This window comes from Tribolium madens, unplaced genomic scaffold (assembly GCF_015345945.1).
Source record: "Tribolium madens isolate multiple individuals breed KSU strain unplaced genomic scaffold, Tmad_KSU_1.1 Scaffold_20;HRSCAF=117;Tcas5.2_LG4, whole genome shotgun sequence".
NCBI classification, from domain to species: domain Eukaryota; kingdom Metazoa; phylum Arthropoda; class Insecta; order Coleoptera; family Tenebrionidae; genus Tribolium; species Tribolium madens.
Window position 1 is genome coordinate 10,184,959 of NW_025400985.1, and position 22,896 is coordinate 10,207,854.

Genomic DNA, 22,896 nt, shown 5'->3' on the forward strand with positions numbered 1-22,896 from the left:
TCTCTAGGGCACGAGTTCTTACGCACTCTGTATGAAGCGTCCGATAACCAAAGTTTTGAAACAAATCCAGTTTTCTGAAATGGACTGAATAAAAAAATACCACTTTGTAATTAAAAATTCGTGCCCCCTTCACACACGTACATATGGGTTAAACACCCGGAACGGAAGCTCTCGTCCCAAAGCTAGAGCATCTCGAAAGAAACTCGTTTTGTTAGGATTTTATTCTCAGAAAGCCAGCAACTACACAATAAAATTGAATGAATTATGCAATAAAATGATCCGGGAGGTAAAAGTGACCAACTCAATAATCTATGTTGTCTGGAAAAAATGTCATCAACGAAACGGAGGCTCTAATATCAATTAGCATGGCCGTCGTTAGAATCCCATAAGAATTTTTTGTGTGTATAGTTTTAGTAACCTGGCGGTAAGTAGGTCCTAAGCATATAATTTAATGTTTTATGGGGGTTTAGTCATGAAACCGAGAATAATGAATTCCTAGAAGACAAATTTGTTGTTTATAATGAGGAAGATCGGCTTGTGCAACGTCGAGTTTCGTGTAAAACTATCATCGGTCTCCACCTGTAATTGGTTAATTATGAACGTTGCACGACATGACCGAAATTTTCGTATAATTTTGCATTCGAGTCGTAGAAAAAATTTATTGTTTCGTTCCTTCATGCATTATGACGGCGGCTATGCATCAGTTGCGTTGACGGTCATTTGCGTATCCATATTTAATTTCTCCCAATGCTTTGCATAATATCAAAATCTCACTCGGCACGCATTGATCGGTATCTCCCGTGAAGTCTGCATAACCGATCGGCACATTCGTGCTTTCAGAAAAATGCCATGTGAGCCTGAAAGTCCTGAAAAATTATAGCGTAATTTTTCACAAATTAATGTCATTAAATCGATTACTGTTGAAACTCGAAAGCGTTTTAAATAAAACGGCATGCACGGTATAATTTCAGACAATTCCAAGTAATTCGGTAAAAGTACGTCTCTGTGATGCACTCTATTGCATGACAACCCCACCGGAAGTGCACCTGTGATTCGTTAATTTCATTATTAGCTATTCCACACCGCAATTAAAACGGACACATCGTATTCAGAAGCGATGTGAAGTCGTGCATACTCATTACGATCCGGATGTGCATGATGAGAGTGATGCAGATTTCGGACTTTCCGGTCATAGTCTAGACTTACATCTTTCCTGTTTTACGAAAAGGACGCCTCTTAATTAACTGAGAAGGGAAATCTAATGAATATTTTAAACGGTAATGTCTCCAGTCACATACAAATACTATTTTTGCTCCACTTTTTCCAGCAATCGTCCGATGAATACCAAGTGTGTAATTACTTCGACTTATTAAAAACAAGTTTGTATTTTCAAGAAACGACAAAAAGCGACCTAATTAAAACGCGGATTTTCACACAAACGTTGTGACATTGATACCACAACATTTACAACAAAAATTTATAAACTTTTCATTATTGAAAATAAATTGTGTTACGTACAACGATATGTTCAGCTATTTTTACTTGCTATTATTTTCAAATCATTAGATGTTTACTGTTTCCAATAAGTAGTACTACATTATTGACTTTTTAATCCTTTTATAACGACCGACTTAAAAAATCTTTTTCCGCAATTATTGCTTTTTTAATGACCATTATTTCCATAAAAACAACAAAAAAATAAAAAACACGGAAAGCACAATTCACAGGTATGTAGAAAAATGTATGAAATCAGCTAACAATAGACAAATATAAAAAAAAATAAAAAATATACAATATTGAGGATGATTCCCTGGAGGATGCTGACTCTATTATCGAAAATGTGACTATAAACTTTTGTTTCCTTTTAGAGTTGCCGGGCAATATCGACTAAAATTATTTTCATTATTCCAAGACCGTATCAAACATTTTTTTAATGACAATATATACAGAGTGATTCAAAAACCAAAGACCATCTCTTCGGTGGTGATAAAAAGACATTAAATGACCATGACAAGAAATTGTTTGAGCCTTTTTTCACGAGATATAGTTCTTCAAAGGTGAGATTAATTAAATCTGGCAACTTCGGAAACAAGTTAAGGTGCCAAATGATAATTTGAAAATTGTCAGTTCTGTTTTTTCTCAGAAACTAAAGCTTGAAATATAATCTGCAATCACTTTTATGCCAGTGAAAGTCTTTTATTACCATTCTAGAGTTGGTTTGACACTTTTGAATCACTCATTGTACAAATTTTTTTGAAAAAATCTGCTTCCGACTTACCTAGGTAATTCTTCTAGAATTGCCGTAAAATAATATCGTGAAAGTATTAATATTAACAAGAATTTGCAGAGAAACACAGTTTTTGTATAATCTTATGTTAGTATAAGTGATTCCAACAGCAAAAACATCAAATATAAAATATCCAGTCCAATATGTCCAGTTTCTTGCTGCAATTGAAATAGAAAAGTGGCATACTAGATGTCAAATAAAAGTGATCAAATTTTCCAATAATAACTTTTTTAAATCGTAACACCCTATATTTATTTTATCGTGTCCTACTATTAAAAAAATCTTGTAAACGAGTACCCATTTTTCAACATTTCCAGAAAAGCAACAAAAATGAAAACTGTGTTTCAGTATCAATATGAGGTTTGCACAAATTTATAAATTCTGAAAATAAAAAATTGAAGCAACTCGTATTTCTACCTAAATAACATGAAATTTTTTACTTAACAGTGATATGAAAAAAAAATATCATTTGAATAAAAAGAACTATGGTCTTGAACAGTTGAAATTAATTCTAGTCTATGAAGGTTTAATAAAACGAAAAACTAAAACAAAAGTAAAGATTATAGTCATATTTACTAAAAATTCAGTGTCACTGGCTCTGTGTAATATAAAATTGTCTTTTCAGTCTCTAGATAGTCTGAATGTATAACAAAAAATGTGTATTACTTAGTATTGCGATTAATTACCTAATTACAAAAAATAAACGACATGTGTGGAACCTTGCACACAGAGAATACCTTTTTAAAAAGCTGTAATTCATAAGTTTATTGGTCGACTTGACGTGAATAGATAAAAGGCAACAAGTGCATAATCCCGAATGCACTTCACTAACTCTTTCGACAAGTTTTTCAGTTATAAGACACGAGATTGATGAATGGGGAAGCTAGAAGGTAACAAAGCTTAACTAGTTTTGTAAAACTTCGCCCATATCCAAACAATATCTGAAAATTCTTGAGTTGATTTCTTTAAGAATTTGCGGATTATTCTAGCCTTTGTGAAGCTGATGGGAATTAAAATTAACAAACTCTAGTAGTACCGGACGAGAAGGAACACACGGGTGAATATTATCCAAGGTAACTATCCGTGAGTGAGTTTTGCGACATCAAATTATCTTTTATGTATTAAAAAACCGTCAAAAATACACCGAGTGCTATTATTATTCACGTACAAAAATTTCGCTGTTAACAAGACCGGTAAAAATTATAACCATCAGACGATGATTTGTTGATGATCTAAATCGTTAAAGGTCGTTTAATAGCACGCCGCAATTAAAAGATATTCACTTTTAGGGTCGGGTAACTTCAAGAATCGTAATTATATCTCGTTGCAACGATTAAAAAAATATTATTGTATATTAACTACGTGCCTATTAGATAGATTCTCGTTCGGTTAGAAACTTATGACTTGAATTAGTTACGAGTTTAATCTGTTCTTGCCGTAAGAAATTAATTTGTTGCCTTTTTAATTGATCCATACTGACAAATAGGGGTAGGTGGGTAGGTCGCTGCATCTTGATAGTGAGTTTTTACAGGCTTTGTTGCAAAGTTCACAGAAAAACAGACAGAATGAATGATTGCCCTATTTCCGCAATTCTGATAAATACAATACTTGATTAGTAATTATCTCATTATTTAACACAACTTCCATTAATAATAAAATTTGCAATTTACATAAGGACTTTATCAAACCCACCTGTCATGTTTATTAAAGTAATGAATTAAAACTTTCTATTCTAATAAAGTATGGACTTTATGCACAAAACCTATTCTCATTGTTCTTAATTAAAATTTGAAATTATTAATTTAATAACAGATGATTGAAGAGAATTGTACTATTTAGCCCAACTATGTAGATTTTGATGTGAAACAAGAAAATGTACTAGAATTATCATAATTGCAAAACTAATTACACATAATACAACTAAAGTGAATTATATTGACTTTGACGTTTTCCCTGTATTATTAACACATCATTATTATTCATTTACGATCACAGACCTCGTAGCGAATTAAACGCATTAAGCAAACATTGAAAAAAATCTCCATTGTCTTATTCAAACTTCTCTAAATAAAGAAGTTAAATCATCTAATTGTGCGTTTTAAAGCAAAGAAAGCGTTAAACAGAATTTACTTGTGGTTGCGCAAGTACCCCAAAAAATCATCACGACTCTCAAAATGTGTTAATCAATCGGCAATGAGGACACGAAAGAAATTTTCCGCTTTTGCATCGTCGCAGCATAAACTGATTATATATTTTTGTTACCAATATTACACAAAACACAATTAAAAATGCCTAATAAGCATAATTAGAAATGAAAGCTATATGCGCTGGTAGTTTGTTTAGTTACTTATCTGTTGAATCGCCAATGTTAATTAAAACCAGAAACAATGATAATAATAAATGGTCAGTCAGGGAAACCGAGTGAAAAATTTGGAAAATTAATACAATCTTCCGAACTAAACATTCATTAATTCCTAATTTTTCACTTGTTTACAACAAAAAATTGCAAAGTGTAGGTCGCGGAACAGTTCAAATTTCTAATAAGCTTGTTAACAAGTAGAAAAAATCATAATTGCTAAAATTATGTCGAAAACAAATTCGATACAGTTATACCGAGAATTTGGCGGTATAAAAAGCTGTTGCAAAATAAAATTTCACAGAACAAATATTCAAAATAATTTAAATTATTTCTATCAGATTCTAATGTAGTAAAACGCAAAAAATCTATTCAAAAAAGGTAATTAATAGACACAAAACCACGAAATTTTATTCAGATATATTTATTATACGCAGTGTGACCTAAAATAGGCTCATGGACCACCCACGTGCCATTCGTTACTTCATGAAAATTCATAAATTCGGTGCAATAAAAATGTTTAAGCTTTTGTTAAGGCTCAGTGCTTTTCGAAATCTGTCATTTGGTCTACAAACTGATCTAATCGTTCGATTTGTAGCAAAGTGGGTTAGAGGAGATTTCGGCGTTACATAATCCCTCAGTAAATAAATAAAAGAGTACACCGTTGATTATGTTCAGTGAAAGTCGTGCGCTCTTCTCCTTTTTTCAATAGGAAATCGCACGATATTTGCTTTATGAAGTTAATTTGCGTATCTTGTGATACAAAACTAACAAAAAGAAAACTTTAGTCGGAAATTAAACTAATTTGATTTTAATGCCGCAAGATGTGACAATCATGCCGTAACACCTACCACCATAACATTTTAATTTAATAATTTTGTTTATGTTTGTATAAAGCTAGATAATGTTACGCTGGTTTAACAAATTTGACTGCGGCCTCTAAACCGTGACCGCAGACTACTAATTTACCACTCGAGTTTTTTGACAGTTAAGCCGTTATGTGCTAGGCAAATCAATTTTTTGTGGTCTTGTGTGATTTGGGATTAATTAAACTGAGAACGACGGTAATTGTTTCCGTTTCAGACACCCGATTCGGCGACGTCACGGTAACATTACCGGCAACGCCAGTGATATAACGAAAAAACGATCGTAATTTACAGAATTGTTTATGGAAATTACGAGCAGCCAGTTTTTGCTATAATTTACAAATGGTAATTACAAGAAAAGATTTTATTCAGCACTAGATTTCCCACGATCGTTAAGCAAACAAAGCTGAATATTATTCATTCATTCATGGTTTTATTTTAACCTTTAGGTTTTATTCAGGTCATTTATCGACGGCACCGTTTAATTGATTCTAATTGTGATTGTTTGGAAAACGGGAGAATTTACATCATTTTTAACGGCGACCAAACACAGTAATGTCGTGCGAACAAATTAATTTATTCGTTTATCTACGGAACGGTGACGCTGTTTCGAAATTTTTGTCACCGAAATAGGCAAAAACAAGAAAAGGGTCACAATAGTTGTGTATAAAATGTTTTGTACCGTATTTAAATTGTACTTAAAATATGGAAAAAATAGCATTAAATCTACTTCTAATGGAGCACTTTTTCCTTTTTTCATGGGAATTGCAACACTGATATCAACGAAGCGATATTACGAAGAAAAGCATTGCCTACCAAGAATACCATTGTCTTGTTAATGAATAAATTTATTTGCTTTATACCTTTCCTCCTATACAAATAAATGTTTTTATTTGGGTTTTCGTTGTTTTTCTAAAAGCTCATTGAAAGTTCTAAAAAGTGTAAAAGCCCCAATTCGTGAATAATGGATTTCGTAGCGGCCGAACAATAAAATCGTGCGTTAATTCCCTTATTAATTAATCGTTTAAAATTTAATGATCTTGAATTTTAACGAGGGTCGCTGTCATTAAAATATTATAAATATTAAAAAACGAATTCTGGGCATATGTTTAGTAAGTTAAATTGGATGTATTTTTCGGGGGAATTGTTATCTGATTTGGGTCCCCGCTAACCGTAAAAACGCGAGTTCAGGTGTTTTAAATCATTTAGACAAATTTCGGCAAAGGCCGCGACACAACTGATATCTCATCAAAGTTTGTAGCGAAAGCCGTGTTTCAAACACGAATTAAAATTTTTGGCATTGCGATACACATCAAGGCGTTACATGCATATTTATATCCGTCGGTGTATAATTGCCTCTTAAGTATTTTTACAATGGCTTTTAGTATTAAAATTGCGTTCGGTGAGAGAGCATTAGGATTTTTTCCTGATGCTAATGACGGTGGTATTAAGAGGTCCCCGTCAATTATTCGGCGGGCCCTTTCATAATAATTGTATTAATAAGCAAATTACGTCGTAATGTGGTAGCGAAATGTGTTTAAGAAGGCGACTTTTTACAGGATACACGCTGTCCGTTAATTTACCGAGTTTTACCTGCGAAACCCGACATATTTTAAAATGCATTAAGTCATATAGCAAGGCAGCTGACTGTGCGGAGGTAGTGTTATTATGCTCGGAGATGGGTGATAAAAAATACCAGAAAGCGGCCAAAAAATTGTCTCAAACAAATTACGAAAATAAACAAAGCTTTCCTTTAATTTCTTCCAACCGGGTAATTTATCATAAGAGATGGATTTTATTATAGATGTAGAGTGTAATTAGCGCGCGTTTTGTTCAGCTTCTCACAATACGCAAATTCCTGCTCTTTGAATAATGATGATTGTTGTGTTAACCGGAAGGAAAACGTTGTTACGTTCAAATTAACAGTTAATAAAGTTCTTGCAAATTGATCGGAATAGTAGAGAAGCACATTTGGCGCCATTTTTTCCCGGTCAGGTAGACGCGTCTTAAGATTTTTCTCATTAGTTAGGGCTCAGGTAAAGAAGCGAAAAGATGGTTTTGGGGTGGGTATCGCATGCGAAATCAAGGAAGTTTTTTACGAGCCCCAAATTAATTTCTCAGAAACATCTTCAGTTCGACTACAATGAAACAAACCTCTTAAACGAATCACTCCAGCGAGGAATTTCCAAATTAACTAGTTAAATACTTAATTTTGATTATGCAAATTGTTAATAAATCATTTTAAATTTAAATAGAGAAGCGATGAATATTCAAAAGCAAAATTAAAACCGATTTGTGGCCTTTTAGTCGCTACAAGGATCCCTTAACCCGATTTGAGGGAGGTTTTCCCCGCGGATATGTATATGTGTTATGAAAAGAACATTTAAACCTGTTGCGGCCCTTGAGACATCGGGGTTTCTTCAACACGCGATCCCTTTCAATAAAATACCTACCCCCCAAGGTTATGACACTTTTACAAGCTGAATATTTTGTCACAAGGGTAAAAAACAGCTTTACAAATAAGGGAAAGCCAATTGAGATTTATTGCTCATCATAAACGATTGCAAATTTTTGAATTTGTGCCAACTTTTTTACGGTACCCGAAATTTAGAAAGTTTTATGGTGCCTTTTTTAAACTCTTTTATTACTCACCATATTGCTTCTCCCCTGATGGTGTCACCGGAGAATTTGCAATCTCTGCAACAAAAAAACAAACTTCAATAGTAAAATACTCGACTACTCCAAAAGTGTTGAAAAAAGAATGGAAATATTTGAAAGTAATTTCTTGTAGCGTATCACCAATTATAATCTAATTAGACAACAGTTGAATTATATTTGAATCTTCTTCGGTTTCTGCCTGCCACATTACAAACCTGAACAATATTTCTTTTGAGACGTGTTATAACACACACGTTACGCCTTCCCACAAATTAAAATATTTATGTTTTGCATACCGTCATTGATTTATGCGTGCTGGGCGATTCTTTCTGATCATATTTAACCTCGCATCATGCAACAACAACTACAAAAGAAATATACGAAAATAACACCTGAAACATTGTTATTAACCAATTAAATCGCACAAAAGACATTTCATATTCTTGTTTTATCGACTGGAAGTCAGATTTATATGCAAAAGAGAAAGGTTTATGGGCCACAAATGAAAACAAACTCACGCGACTACACCTCAGAAATAAACGAGCGAAATTATTATTTTAAAAATTTCGTTTTAATTATACGTTAGATTACATTCTATAATTTATAGTTTTTTTAGGTACTAGCCATAACACACTACCAGTGGCGAAGGTAAAACTCGTTTCAAACAGAAATTTACAAAATATAAATATTTTATCAAACATAAAAGTTTGAAATTCAAATTATGTTTTCATTTTTATTCCATATTTATCGTTGTGTTTTGCAAATTGTTCTCTTAATTTGTGCAGATATCCTCGCAATTATGGCAAAAAATGTTTTACAATCGGATAAACAGCCATAAAATACAATTTAAAGATGCAGCTATGTTTACAACGCTGTTGCCTCAAGGATTTTCGATTTTAATGTTCCACAATTATTAACTAAAGAAAGATTCCATCAGGAGTGAAATTTTTTTCTTTGGCGCCTAACAAATGCTCAGTGTCAAATAAAACTTTTCAGGGTTCCATAGAAACGGAGGTAAGGATGAGTCCAGCTGTCGGGGCACTAAAAAGCCATTTAAGGTCAGTCACTTTTTTGCATGCGGCTATTGTCATTCAAATATAAATTCTTACGGCCTTAAAAAGAAAGCGAAACACATTTGGTGTAGTATGCTAGGTGAATTTTAATAAAACGGCTTTTTTATTTAATTTATCAAAAGGTAGAACAATATTTTATGAGCATATGATGAATGACGAATTGTAAAAAGTTTATTATTGTATCGGTAACACTCGACATATTTTGCTGTAAGGAGTAAGTTGGTCTTTTGTTTCGAATGTCAAGTAGCAAGATAATTAATCATATTTAATAAAAATTTGCCGAAAAAGGTAATCCAATAAAGTTTAATTAGATAAATGCCACTGGAACGTATACATAACATTATTAATTATTGCACGTTTTGCAATGCAAGAAACGAGGTGTGTAAATAAAACTGAAAAGCTGTTTTTGCCATTTTTTTATTGTGATATAAAATTCAAATTAATTAGTAAATCCAGACATTATTTATGAATTTAATTTTCAATTTTGAGTCTGATTCATTAGGTTTTATTTTGCATTCAAACTGGCATTTTCTGGTAATATTTTTGAAACAATAAATTCTGCAATAATGCTGCAAAATACCAAAATCACGACTTGCGTTGTAAATGATTTTATTGCTTACTATGAACAACTAAGAACATAAAAATTGAGTAACGGAACTGCCATGTTTGTTGCAGTATATGAGTCAATAATACCATAAACTGAAAATCTTTGAAAAGTACGTAAGAATAATGTGTGTATTGACAGATGCAACAATTGTTTGGAAAAAATCAATTTCAGGAAAAAACTATAAACTGTTTTGGACATATTTCCGTTTTGTAAAGAGAAGTAATAGTCAAATTTAATTGGGATTGGTTTGGAGAAGTGAGGTGTGTGCGTGTGAAATATTGTCAGAATTGGAAGCGGATTTTGAGCGTTTATCCCATCGATCGTGGGTCGTTTTTCCCATGTAAATTTATGCAAAAGCGTGTACATTAGCCGTTAATTTGACGGCAACATTCATTATAATATCAGCTATACCTACAGCTAAATACATCAATTACGTGAACGTTTACATATCATTGACTAAACGCCGTCGATGGTCGTTTTGTGTGAGGCCGTCCGAAGACATGCAAATAATTCTCCGATACGATAATGGCCCGATAATAATGACCATTATCATCACTCACTGAAAACTAATAATGAACCATTAATACATCCAATTTATTTCATTATTATAATTCATTTCTTTGGGTATATGACTCAGCTGTATCTGGTTGTCCCGGCTTTACCACAACTAATCTTCAGTGTCGGCTGTTGGTAAAGTCGGTGGCCTAAGCCAAAACACCGCTGACATTCCGAATGGTAGATGGAGAAGTTACCTGCCGCAAAATCATTAGCATGGGAAAAAAGGCCAGTCGAAAACAAAGAGCAAGCTTATGCCAAACGCGGATGAATATTTGATCGGCGTTAATTTTCTTTTGTGTGGGGGGCGTCCAAAATCCTCCCGCTCTTTCCCTTTGTGTCCGTTACTAATTATTAACGATCCCCGCAGGTGTATTCTTTCTATCCCTCCGATTTGCGGTTTTCCTACCAATTCGGTCCGAATTTCCGATTGTTTCAGACATGTGACGAAATGTTCCTCGAAAGCAATTGCCAACCAGCAGCAATGACTATAATTATCGCGACCGGCGAAATAGTTAGTTTTTTCTCGGACCCTTCGAGATTGGTGCGGATTTAAATATTGAATAGGACATGTTTTCAATGGCCGCAAAACGTGCCGAAGGATCCCACTTTTGCAAGCGCATTCTACCTGCGAGGAATAGAATTCTCGTGCAGGTGTCAAAAAACGAGCCAACACATGTCAGGTATGCGCGAGGGTGTACTCACCGTCGGTGCGGGGCGCGGGGCTCGGCGGCAGGGACCTGGGGGACTCCGTCGGCGGCCCGACTCCCTCTTCTTCGGAGCTACTCGACGGACTGCTCCCGCGCGTGAAACTTTTGTTGTTGTTCCTGTTGAAGTACACCCCGTTGAGCATCATGTGCTGTTGCGCGGCGAAATTGTTGAACTGCTTAAGCTGGGAGGCCACCGTCGTCGCAGCCTTTGTTTTGAACTTGGACATGGTGAAGTCGAGCGGCTGGTCGGTCTCGTGGCCGGAGAGGAGGACGTGCGAGGGCGGCTGGTGGAGCAACATCGGCATGTCTTCCTTCTGCCGGTGCCAGAATTCGATTGTGTTGTTGTTGATGTTGTTGTTCTTGGCGGATTTCGGAGTGTCGAGGTTGTTGTTCTGGAGGGTGGGTGACGGGTTCGACTCGACCCACCTCCGGACCGTGTCACTTTTAAAATCCGCCAGATTCGATATCTTCATTCGGGTTGGCCAGTTCACTCAGGCATCGTGCACTGCACTTTGATATGTCGTCACTGTCACTACACGGGGGTGATGATGGCATTAAGGGTTGGAGCACTGAAATGGCCACAGATTGCGTTCTTTCCCGTGCTGACGGCGCTACCGTCTATAGCCGTATAACAACGCGTATTTGCATCGGTAGGATGCTGAGAATCGGATGGAGGGGGATCTGAATCCGGGCCTCCGGGTGGTGGGGCCCGGCCTCCGCCAATCAACGTGCGCCATATTCCGATATACAATAGTATATAAATTGTATGGATTATTTATTTATTCTACATCTTATGTATGTATTTATGTGAATATATGTATAGGAGCAAAAGGATTACTGTTCCTCCTTTTTCTTCGAGCTGCTGATTTTAATGGCGCACTAAATCAATAAAATGCCATTCCAGATTATTTTATAACACAACTATCTCAAACTCTACCAATTCGGACACTGTACCAATGTTTTTAACCCCAAATTTTAACATTTACATAATTCATTCATAAAATGCAATTAAATCGACTATTTTAATGGCCCGCTAATGAAGATGAATCACGGATCTTCTATTGTAATAATTAATACCAGAAACTAATTTTAATAATCAGACAAAATTAGCAATTTTATAATTGCTTTATTACATTTTACTTAATCCAAATTTATAGACTTATTATTCTTTTAAAAAAAGTTACTTAACATTTCAGAAATAAAATCTAATTTTGTGTTTTTCCTCTCATAATCATCATAATAATATATGGAACTATTACTTTTTATTACATTACAATATTTGTAATCTGTATTTACATGAAAGTTTTTGCATTTATCAAAAAAAATTAATGTAAATGCTTAAACCGAAATTATGGTAATTACCCAAATTCTAAAGCAATAAAAATGAAACATGAATTGCTTTTGTTATTTATAACTTCATCTATTATTGTTAATTTACATAAGTAAAATTTAATTATCTAAGATTTTTTTAAATTTAAATAAAACATTAACTTATTAAAATAATACCAATTAATATTTCATCAAATGTGTATACAGAGTGAGTCAGGTTTAAAGCTCACGTGAAAAAAATCCTTTTCATCACATACAGGTGCGCCAAAATTTGCACCCCAGAGAAAAACGACATGTAAGGTAAGATACACAAAAATGTTAAAAAAATTCTACTTAAAATTTTTTTGAAGTTATGAGAGTTTAAATTTTGTACTTTGGCCGTATTTATTTCTGTGGGAAAAATATATTTCCAATTTTTTTGCTACAGGCTATTAGACGAGGAAACAAGGAAGTTGTATCCTAAATTGTAACTTTATTTAATGTTATTTGTGGATTTTATTTGTAAAATTTGTGTACCTTTACTATAAATAAATATAAAAATATATACAGGTTGCGGCAGAACTTGCGCCCCAGAGAAAATTTTCAAGTAAGGTAAGATACCAGGAACATGAAAAAAATGTTTAAAAAATTCTATCTGTCAAAAAAATTTGACATTTATTTTTTGACAGTTGACATTTTTTTATATCTCTTTAATGATACTCATGATCTTGTATATGTTTTTTTACAATTATTTAGTAAAGGGAAAAAAAATTTGCCAATAAAAGCCACAAATAACATTGAATAGAGTAACAATTTAGGATACAGCTTCCTTGTTTCCTCTTTTAATAGCCTATAGCAAAAAAACTTGGAAAATTATTTTTCAAACAGAAATAAATAGAGTCAAAGTGCAAACTTTAAACCCTCATTTATAACTTCGAAACTTTTATAGATAAAATTTTTTTAACATTTTTTCCATGTTCCTGGTATCTGACCTTATATGGCATTTTTCTCTGGGGCGCGAGTTCTGGCGCAACCTGTATACAAGATCATCAGTATCATTACAGACATAAAAAACAGATAGAATTTTTTAAACATTTTTCCATGTTCCTGGTATCTTATCTTACTTGAAATTTTTCTTTGAGACGCTAGTTCTGACATATCCTGTAGGTATATCATATTTTCTCAAATTAATTAACAAAGTTTTTGTCTCAAAAATCAGTCACTGTTTTATTATTTAAATTCAAAAACTTGACACTGTCCGACAATGAAGTGATTACCGCCCTAATACCGACCGTGCCGTAAATCAGTACTACTGTTGAAGTATTTCAAGTTAGAGGTACGCGTGTCGTTCCAAACAGCCCTCCCTAACAGACCTATTCATAAAACTTCTGGATCAACAACAATATAGCCAGAAGAATTATCCCTTTTTGTAATGACCACTATAAGTCACGTGTTGGCATAGACAATTTTATCTACGACTTGTGGTGCCTTAATTTATTTTTCTTATTTTATCATAATTACTTATATTAATAATTAACGATGTTATAAAACCTGCATTTGAAATAGCCTTTTTACGTCCACTTAATAACAAATAATATGTCCGTTTATGTTTGTGGGTATTTTTAATGTTAATGAGAGTATAATGTTACCATCAGCGTCACCTCAATTAACATTTTGATAAAACTTTTTATTACATTTAATGACTTAATTTCGAATCTCTCTGAATCGTTTGAGTTGGAAGGGTGAGTATTTGAAAAATCCACCCCTCACATTAAAAAACAGCTTTAATGATATTAATACAATAATGATAAATGATGGCAATGATCAAATCCCGAGCCCCGTCTCGTCTAAATTAAAAATGGAAAAGTTATCGGCAAAAGAGTTCAGTAATATCATTGATTTATGATGATATCGTTTGATTGTTTTTGGCCCCTTATATAGTTTATGAAAAGCGTCAATATTAGAATAAAAGAAATCAGCTTTCCGTTTTAACGTAATGAAAGCGCCTATCCCCGTTTCAGGTAAAGCAGATAATCCTGAAAGTGGGCAAGGTGGTCTGAAATTTCAGTAATTGCATTAGTCGTTTATAACGATCCATCGAACGGTTTAATATTGAAAGAGGCGTAGTCGGGGCGTCGCGACGGCTTGTTTTTTCTCTTTATCGCCGTTTTTCACTGATGTACGCATATTCAGATTTGATATGAAGGCTGAGTTCGCGCAGCCGCGCCATATTAGATATGCACCAATGCGAATCTTTCTACCCTTAACACCGATAGGGGTGGCAAGCTGCGAGATATTTTATTTTAAAACGGCTCTCTATTGGCCGTTTATCGTTTTGATATCACGAGACGAGGACGGATGGATCGTCTTTCGCGTTATGTTAAATTAAGGTGAGTGCATGCAGCGGATATGGTCGGGTTTATGGGACCCTTGCGCCACGCGCCCCATTCAACATCTTTGAAACGAATCCAATTGTCAAAGGGTTGTGTCATTTACAATTCTAACGAGCCAACCGCCGACACGTGCCTCATATTACATAATGTTTAAAGCGTTTTAAAATGGCGACGCTCTGCATCCGATTTTTTAATCGCTAACGGTCTACAAGCACCGGTAAATTTTTCATTCCGGAGTAGAGGTTTAGGTAACTGATAATTACCATTATCAAAAAATAAGTATAGTGGATGAACTGGATGAAGAGTTAACCGTAATCAACATAAAGTTTCAAACAGGTATAACAGAGAAATCAAAGCTTATGAATATGCAGAGAGGACAGGTAAAAAAAAGGCGAAGGTACTTAATTATTCAACAAACCTTAATCATTCGTGGTAGTAGATATGAAAATTTATGATGCATCGAGAAAGGTACTTCGGCTGAACTATTCAGATGTTTCCCAGAAAAAGCTCAAAAAGCTCACAATAAGCCAAGAGAAAAAAAAGTAACGACCATCAAAATTCATTAAATTTGAATCAAAATTATTTTTTAATAAATCAAACAAAACCCATTTCTAGAAAACTGAAAAAGGTATAAGTAGTTTTATTTTATTCAAAAAATAATATATGTAAACAGAAATCAAAGAGAGTAAACATACTTTTATGCTCAGTATTGAAAAAAAAAATTAAATAAAATAATTGTGATTTTTTTTAAAAAACAAGGCAATAAATTAAAAAATAGACTCAAATAATTATAGATTTTCAGAGAAGTTACAGGTGTCCAGTGTTTATGTGAATAAATTTAAATGCTATTAGTACACTTAACTATGTGTCAAATCATAGTCACAGTCATAAATTAAGTAGTCAACATTCTAGATAAAAATCCCAATTTTGGCAGAAACAGTTTGTTTAAGTTTGTTCTTCTTTACAATGTGCAAAGTGAAAGAAATTTTTGTTGGTTGATATTAAGGTACCAATTTATTTTCCCTTTTATAATGTGTATTATGTTCCTGTAATTTATCTGTTCATTAATTAATTACAGGCAAACTTTCTCTATGCCTCTCATAGAATTTTGCCCAAGTTTCTCACGATTAACTATAATTTATAGATCGCGGTGATTGATACGGGTGAAAATCCCCTAATTCTGCATTCAAAAACCCAAATTTCGAAGGGCTGAAAGGTTTCGTTTTAAAAAACGGTGCGCGATTGTTCCCAGGAAACGGGATTTCGTGTACCTTGCGACCTACATAATGTGTCTTTTTCCCTAAAAAAATGTTTTCTTAGAGCGAGAGTCGCTAAGGGCGATTTTGGCAGCTCCGCGATGGATTCTCACACTGTGTACGAATTTGGGTCATTTTTTGCGTCCCCCTTCACACCTGAACGTTTCGTATTTTTTTACCTAAAAGTGATATGGAAACGATTCGGCTTAATTCAGAATCCGCTCTATGGAAATAGCGAACTGCAGATATATTATGGCATATAGTGTCCTGTATTGATTTTAATGTTGCAGCGAGGAATTTCCGTCCTTATGGTTCATGAATATTGGATCTTGTATTCTGTATGCGGATTCGCGCAACGCTCTTCAATAATAAACACCGTTATATTAAAGTGACTCTCACTCGGGCTTACTCTCTTCTAAAGGGGTTGTGGATGGAAGGAGCTGGCAATTATCTCGTCGTCTCAAATAATTTATGAAATTTTATTGTGTCGCAAAGTTTCTCTATTGCAAAACTCGCGCCAACGAATTTTATTACAGTCTAGATTACGCCGTCGTTATTAAATTTTCAAATTGTTGCCGTCCTATCTGAATGGTTATTGCCTTTCGCCCACTTCATCCAACACAAAAACATAAACACTACATTCAAATACATGAAAACACAAGAAATAATAACTTTTCACCTGAAATATAACATCTCGACAAGCAACAAATATCTGAACCAATACAATATGACGTAAAATAGATGAAACGAAAGCATTGAATATTTTTTGCCACTATGTATTTTGTTGTGTATAGTCATAGAAGTTTGAGTTTATTTAAGTTAAATCTGCCTGTTTGCTGAAAATCTGTTCCAGGAAAACAGGATAACGAAGGATTTTTAGGTCTAATAGGGAACTCAAGGATTGGAAAATGAGGACACATGCTTCTTTTAGCACTTCTTAGAACTATGAGGGATCCGCCGAGTCTAATATGAGTCGTTCATGGAAATTGCCAAAATAAAAAATAAATATTTTATTATTTTTTGTTTTTTTTTGTCTTTCATCATATTCTCAAAAACTGGGATAAATATAAATACAATAAAAATAACAAATGTCCTTATATTACAATGACTAATAAATTAATCGTTAATTGCTTATTGATATAGAAAATGTCCTGCACGGTCATAAACTTTTAATTACTAATTATCTTATTAATGTTTAATTTCCTATAAATTATATAACCATACAACCTATTCATCTTAACAATTCTTTTACCAAAAAATTAGAATGAAAACGAAAAATTTTCTTTATTATTATTTTTTTAAATTTGGGAAATTGTTTGTCTTTCGTGAGATTAAATTCCATGCCGTAACCACGGAATTTAAATGAAGCATTGGGGGCGAAAATCGGGCTGCATATGCTTCGTTAGAAGACAACAATGGACCGGTGGTTGTTTGAATAATGATTCCGGTCAACACTATAACCTCCCCACAAAAGGTAGAAATTCGAATGATTTCAAACTACCAGGCCCAAATATTTCGCTAATACGAGGGTGGCTAAGGCAGGTAGTTTTTTAACCCTCCTGTTTCAAGGTGATGCATTAAATTCGTAAGAATACGAAAAGCTCATTATAAAACATCTCTTTCCCGAATTTGGATATTTGTTCTCGCCTAGCGGTGGTCTTTTACAATGAAAATTTTTATTTTTCTTTCATTACCATTGTCAACAAAAGGAATACATTAGCATATTCCTATTTACCAGCAAGGACAGTGAATTCAAAGGAATCCTAAGGCATTGTTAGACACGTTGTAGGTAAATGATGGAAAGTGGTTTTTTAAATTTACATGCGGGTAAGCTAGAAAATCGCTCAGAAATCTGAAATTGTCAGCTGCGGTGGTAAACTGAAAGAGCGTCAGCTGCTCCAAATGGGATAAAATTTAAACATTTCCTCCCTTGTTTTAATAGTAAATGTGCACATCAAATGATAATGCGGACGTTTATGCACCAATGACTTTCTCTCAATTATTTTTTATTATGTTCGGAAACTAATTGGCTTTAAACACATTATTTATGCAGATTTCCCAGTCGTAAACTTGTTATTGGTTTTAGAAAGGGATGAAATTTTTTTAATTAGCATTCCACAGATGACAATGCTTGCAGCTCACGCCAAATCAACAAAATTATACTCTCAAGTCATTGTGTCAAAAAATCACACGTGTTATTAATAGATCTCGCCAACAAAAATGAGACCCAAACGGCCCATTCAAAATATGATGTATTTACAAGTGATAAACAGGAAGTGCCTTCCTTGAAACCACAATTTAAGGTTATTGTCAGAATTTATCAACTCATGTTTGGGATTTTCGGACATTTTAATCACTTTAATAAATTGTGGTTTTGATGTTTTCGAGGTCGGTATTAGAATACCGCAAAGTTTGTGTCTGGTTTTTTTATGCCAAAAGTTACTTGATGATTAAATTTTATCCTATTCTACTCCTCGTTAGATTTATTAAAAAATTAATCGTTTAAAATTGAGAAAAATACAATTTAATTGAAAATGTTTTTATAAAACATAATGAGATATTGCATTTTGCGTACAAAGTAGTACAAAACAATAATCAAGATCTGCACATCCTGGGATTAACATAAAAGATCAACAAACTCTTCATGTAGATCAAATAAATTATGTTAATGTTCAATTAGTTATTATCGTTGTTTATGACAGTAAAGAAATAAAAATGCGCTTTTATAACTCTCATAAAATTGTAACATATCATTTTTTCATAGCGTATTATGTTCCATTTCCGATTAAAATTAAAATATTGTATAACTTATGTCCCATTAACTTGCTGCCATTATTGTCGTTTGCATAAATTATTTGCGAAATTTACGACACCTTGAAGTTATCGGAATTTTTTATTAATAATTAGGTATTGAATGAACCGGAATTTTCTCAAATACCTTTAAGTGAGAAAAATTTGAATCTCACTGGACAGAATTAGTAATGAGTTGTGTTCCTAAATACCGCCTTTTTCACTAATGAGAAAACTTTAAGGTAGCCAAGCTGTAGCTCTTAAATTAATTTTAGTACCAATTAATAGTATGGCGTGTGTCTGTCCCAACGACACATTGTTATCCCGACGAAAATATTTTGTACATCAAGGGTTTTAATTAACCGTGGCGTGGTTAGCATTCCCTAATAATCGATAAGGAGTTAAATTCGGGAGGAAACGGCCGATTTTAATAAAGACCCGTAACCTTTTTATCAGAGAGCATCTGGTCTCTCCCGAGAACCTGAGTTAAATTAACTGTAGCTAAGGTGGAGGTTGAAAACTTAATTTTTTTAGCAGCAGCTGTCGCCAACTTAAGCAATGACACTCTACGGGGGTGGTTACACAATCACAATGCAAGAATGCGAAGCGATTTCGCCAAGAAAGGCATTAGAATACATTTAAGACGTGCATTGTGTGGCGTTAACGTTGGCTTGCCAATAAAAACCTTCTGCTGAGTGATTTTAGGGCGATTCTTCGTGTAAACGCTTCGTATTGTACTTTTGGTGTGTGATACCATTTCTTCAAATTTCTTCAAGAGTTCTATTTATTTCAGCGCTGACCGTTAAATGAAATATGGGCAGTTTGTTTTGAATACGCCAATTTGCCGACAGCCTTCTGAAAAATCGTTATTTTTTTGATTGAAAAGGGGAAGTGTATGAATTTCAAATATTCGGTAACCCTTGTTAATTCGCGATCCCCTTTTTTTTCAATAAATCGTGAGAAATCACAGCAAGGGTTTCAATTGCAGCGGATTCAAACAGCGAAAATTACAACTTGATTTGGAATTCGGAAATTTTCTCATGACGGGGCCCGATTCACGTCGCACTCTGCGGTTTTGATTTTATTATGCTCTTACACAAACACTTCATTAATTTCCTATCGTTAACGACGTGTTTAAGATTCATGGCTGCGTCTTAATAATAAAAATGCTAAGGTCTTGAACCTTAAACGTCTGGTAATTTTGCAATGTAAGTGTAGTGAGGTGCACATGAATATTGATTGACACCTGTTTTAACACCTGTGATCATCGAATTGTCAATGCAGGGTACTTAACCGAAGAACATCCGATATGCAAAGAACAAATTAATTATGTTTTCTCCGGTGGCGACGATAAGAAACTCCATTCAAAGCACTGAATTAATGCCATTTGGGAGATCTAATCGCGAGCTTTTGACATAATTAACTATTAATTATAATTGAAATATGCTTTTAATAGGTTTATAACCGGTAGTAAAAATTATCTAAAACCTGGAAACTTCATTTACTTTTATTGCTATTTCGTTATCCTGGGGCGCACTCGTTTACTATTTCCACTTCCCACCATATCCTCTTCTCCCCTTCGCTGAATCCCTCGTACTGACTGTTTCCAATGTTTGGCTTCATTGGTAAATTTATTACTCGGAGTGCCTTAATTTGACCCCTGATAACAATAACAAAGGCCCTAAATCAACTAATTAAAATATATTAACTTCATTATATTCAAATTCGTAATTCTAAAAGCTCCATCCATAATCAAATTAACATCCGCACTAAGAAATATTTTTTTGGAACTGGAACACCATGAAAGAAAGATAAAAACCCTCCGTTCGATTATTCTTTGTTGTTTTATCTCATTTACTTTCTCATCGACCAGAAGAATGAACTGCTTTTACTTCAAACAAGCTTTTAACTTATTTTCAAAATTGTCCTAATTGCTAATTTAATTAATTTTCAGTTAATTTTCTAAATGTGGCAATTTCGTTTCAAAAATTGGTGGTGCTTTTTTGGTCCTTTTACCTCTTGCAAGTTAAATAAATTTCGTATTAACCACGCGCGCGATACCATCGCTGTTGAAAAAATTTTGATCACCATTTCGGAACACCTGCATAAATTCGGTTCTTTCATATTTCGTTTTTTTGGAACCTCGTTTCACACGAAGATTTTTCGATTTCGGGTAAATAGTGCAAAAATGATTTTAGTACCTGCTGCAATATAAAAATCTCTGATGAATAGATGTGGGTGAATTAAAAAAAAAACGGCATGGAAGTTTAATGCAGTGTAAAAACATCCTTTTTGTCATAATACTAGAGAGGATTAAAAAATGATGTGAAATTGAGAAAAAAATAACAATGAACGTGTATAAAACTTCGAAGAATCGTCTTTTACGATGCGAGCGTTTATGAGAAACGAAATAAATCACACGTAAGTCAATAATAAAACAAGTTGCATTAAGAGTTACTAATTTGCATCACGCATTCGCCATCACATTACAATTAGCTGGCGTTAATTGCAAAACGATGAGGAATGACACTTTCGAGTTTCGACCTCTGCACATTTTCTTTCGCTTGGTGGATCTGATGTTGAAAATCTGTCAATCGCTGAATAACGGATGAATCATTAAAAATCATCTCTTGTATTTATGCCGAATGCAATTAAAGCTATTTACATAAAGTGGTTTAATTCGCAATTATAATCATAAGTGCGTAGTTGCGACGTTCCACAGCTGCCACTTAAGCCGAACTCCTTAATTAAGACCGTCTTTACCCAGTCCAATTTACGACAACTCGTAAACACATGAATAATTTACATTAATGTACATTTTTCAGTGTGAAATGTTCTCGGCGGCATATCAAACGTTTCGGACGTGATACTCGGGGTTAAAATGACATGCTAATTTTAAATATCACTAATTTACATCCATTAAGGACCTTTTATCTCGCCGATTATGACTCATTTGCTTCAATAACAATCACTTTGAGGTCTCGCATCGCACATACTCGCACGAAAAAAAAAATTAAATCGCCCTTGAACTTATTTTCTTCTTCGTGCGCTTTAGGATACGGAAAAGCCGCGCCGCGCCATCTAGCTAGGATACTAGTCGTTATTCATCGCATTATGGTTGTCATCTCGCTTTATTGGAAGATGGATGTTTTACTGTTTATTATTTAATATGATAGCTGGGCCTGCACTTTCATTTAAAAAAGCTTGTAACCCTATTAGCGAGATGAAAGAAGCAATTGGTCACTTGATATAAGAGATAGCCTGCGGTTTTTCACCCTCAAGGGATGATCATCCTTAACAGACTACAAGAAACTTTCATTAACTTTACATACTGACAGACAACTCTGTAAATTCTTAACAATACTTCTATAAATCATTCACTTTGCAATCGTCATTTACAATTATTTAAAATGGAATCTACGCTATTGTAATTTAATTGGAGTTATTTAAAGCAATTCGATTAATCGATTCTTAAATGATTAATTATTTTAATACATTGATTAATCGTTTCCAGTAATAAATAAATTAGCCTCTCTATTAATAAATAAGACTATAAATTAATTTAATAGATTAAAAGAAAGCTTTGTTAATGAAAAGTCATTTTCTAATTCTGCAATATCTATTCATGAACAATACATAAATAATGTCTTAAATTATCCGATAATTTACAAAATATCTTTTTTAATGTAACTCTAGCCAATTATTTTGCAATTATCTTTTAAGCCAAGTAATATTTAGATTACTATTCAGAAGGTGCCCTTACCTGAAATACTGATTAATTTTACTGTTCTGTCACCGTTGACGTGATACCTACTTTTGCTTTTACAGAAAATTTTCTTTTTAGTTTCTTAATTACTTTTGCAAAAAATAGCTATTTATACAACAAGTTGCAAAATAAGCGTATTTTTCACTAGACGTCGTGTGCAATAAACAGCTATTTTGCATCGTGTTTGATATAAGAGTTTTTTCAATTTGGTTGTAAAAAGCATAGGTATTAAATTCGAGTTTTAAATCTGTGATGTCAATTATTTTTCAAA

At 33.7% G+C, this 22,896-nt stretch overlaps 1 protein-coding gene across 1 annotated transcript in view; it reads right to left on the reverse strand.

The window, feature by feature from the left end:
* Window positions 1-11,725, reverse strand: part of LOC123006019 (POU domain protein 2-like) — a 47,993-nt gene extending 36,268 nt beyond the window's left edge. Inside the window, exons 1-2 of the mRNA XM_044400155.1 lie at window positions 11,108-11,725; window positions 8,162-8,206 (exon numbers count right to left, since the gene is read on the reverse strand). Of these exons, the coding sequence (XP_044256090.1) occupies window positions 8,162-8,206; window positions 11,108-11,585 (523 nt within the window). The 5' untranslated portion in view covers window positions 11,586-11,725. The remainder of the gene's footprint in view (window positions 1-8,161; window positions 8,207-11,107) is intronic.
* Between the last annotated feature and the right edge of the window lie 11,171 nt (window positions 11,726-22,896).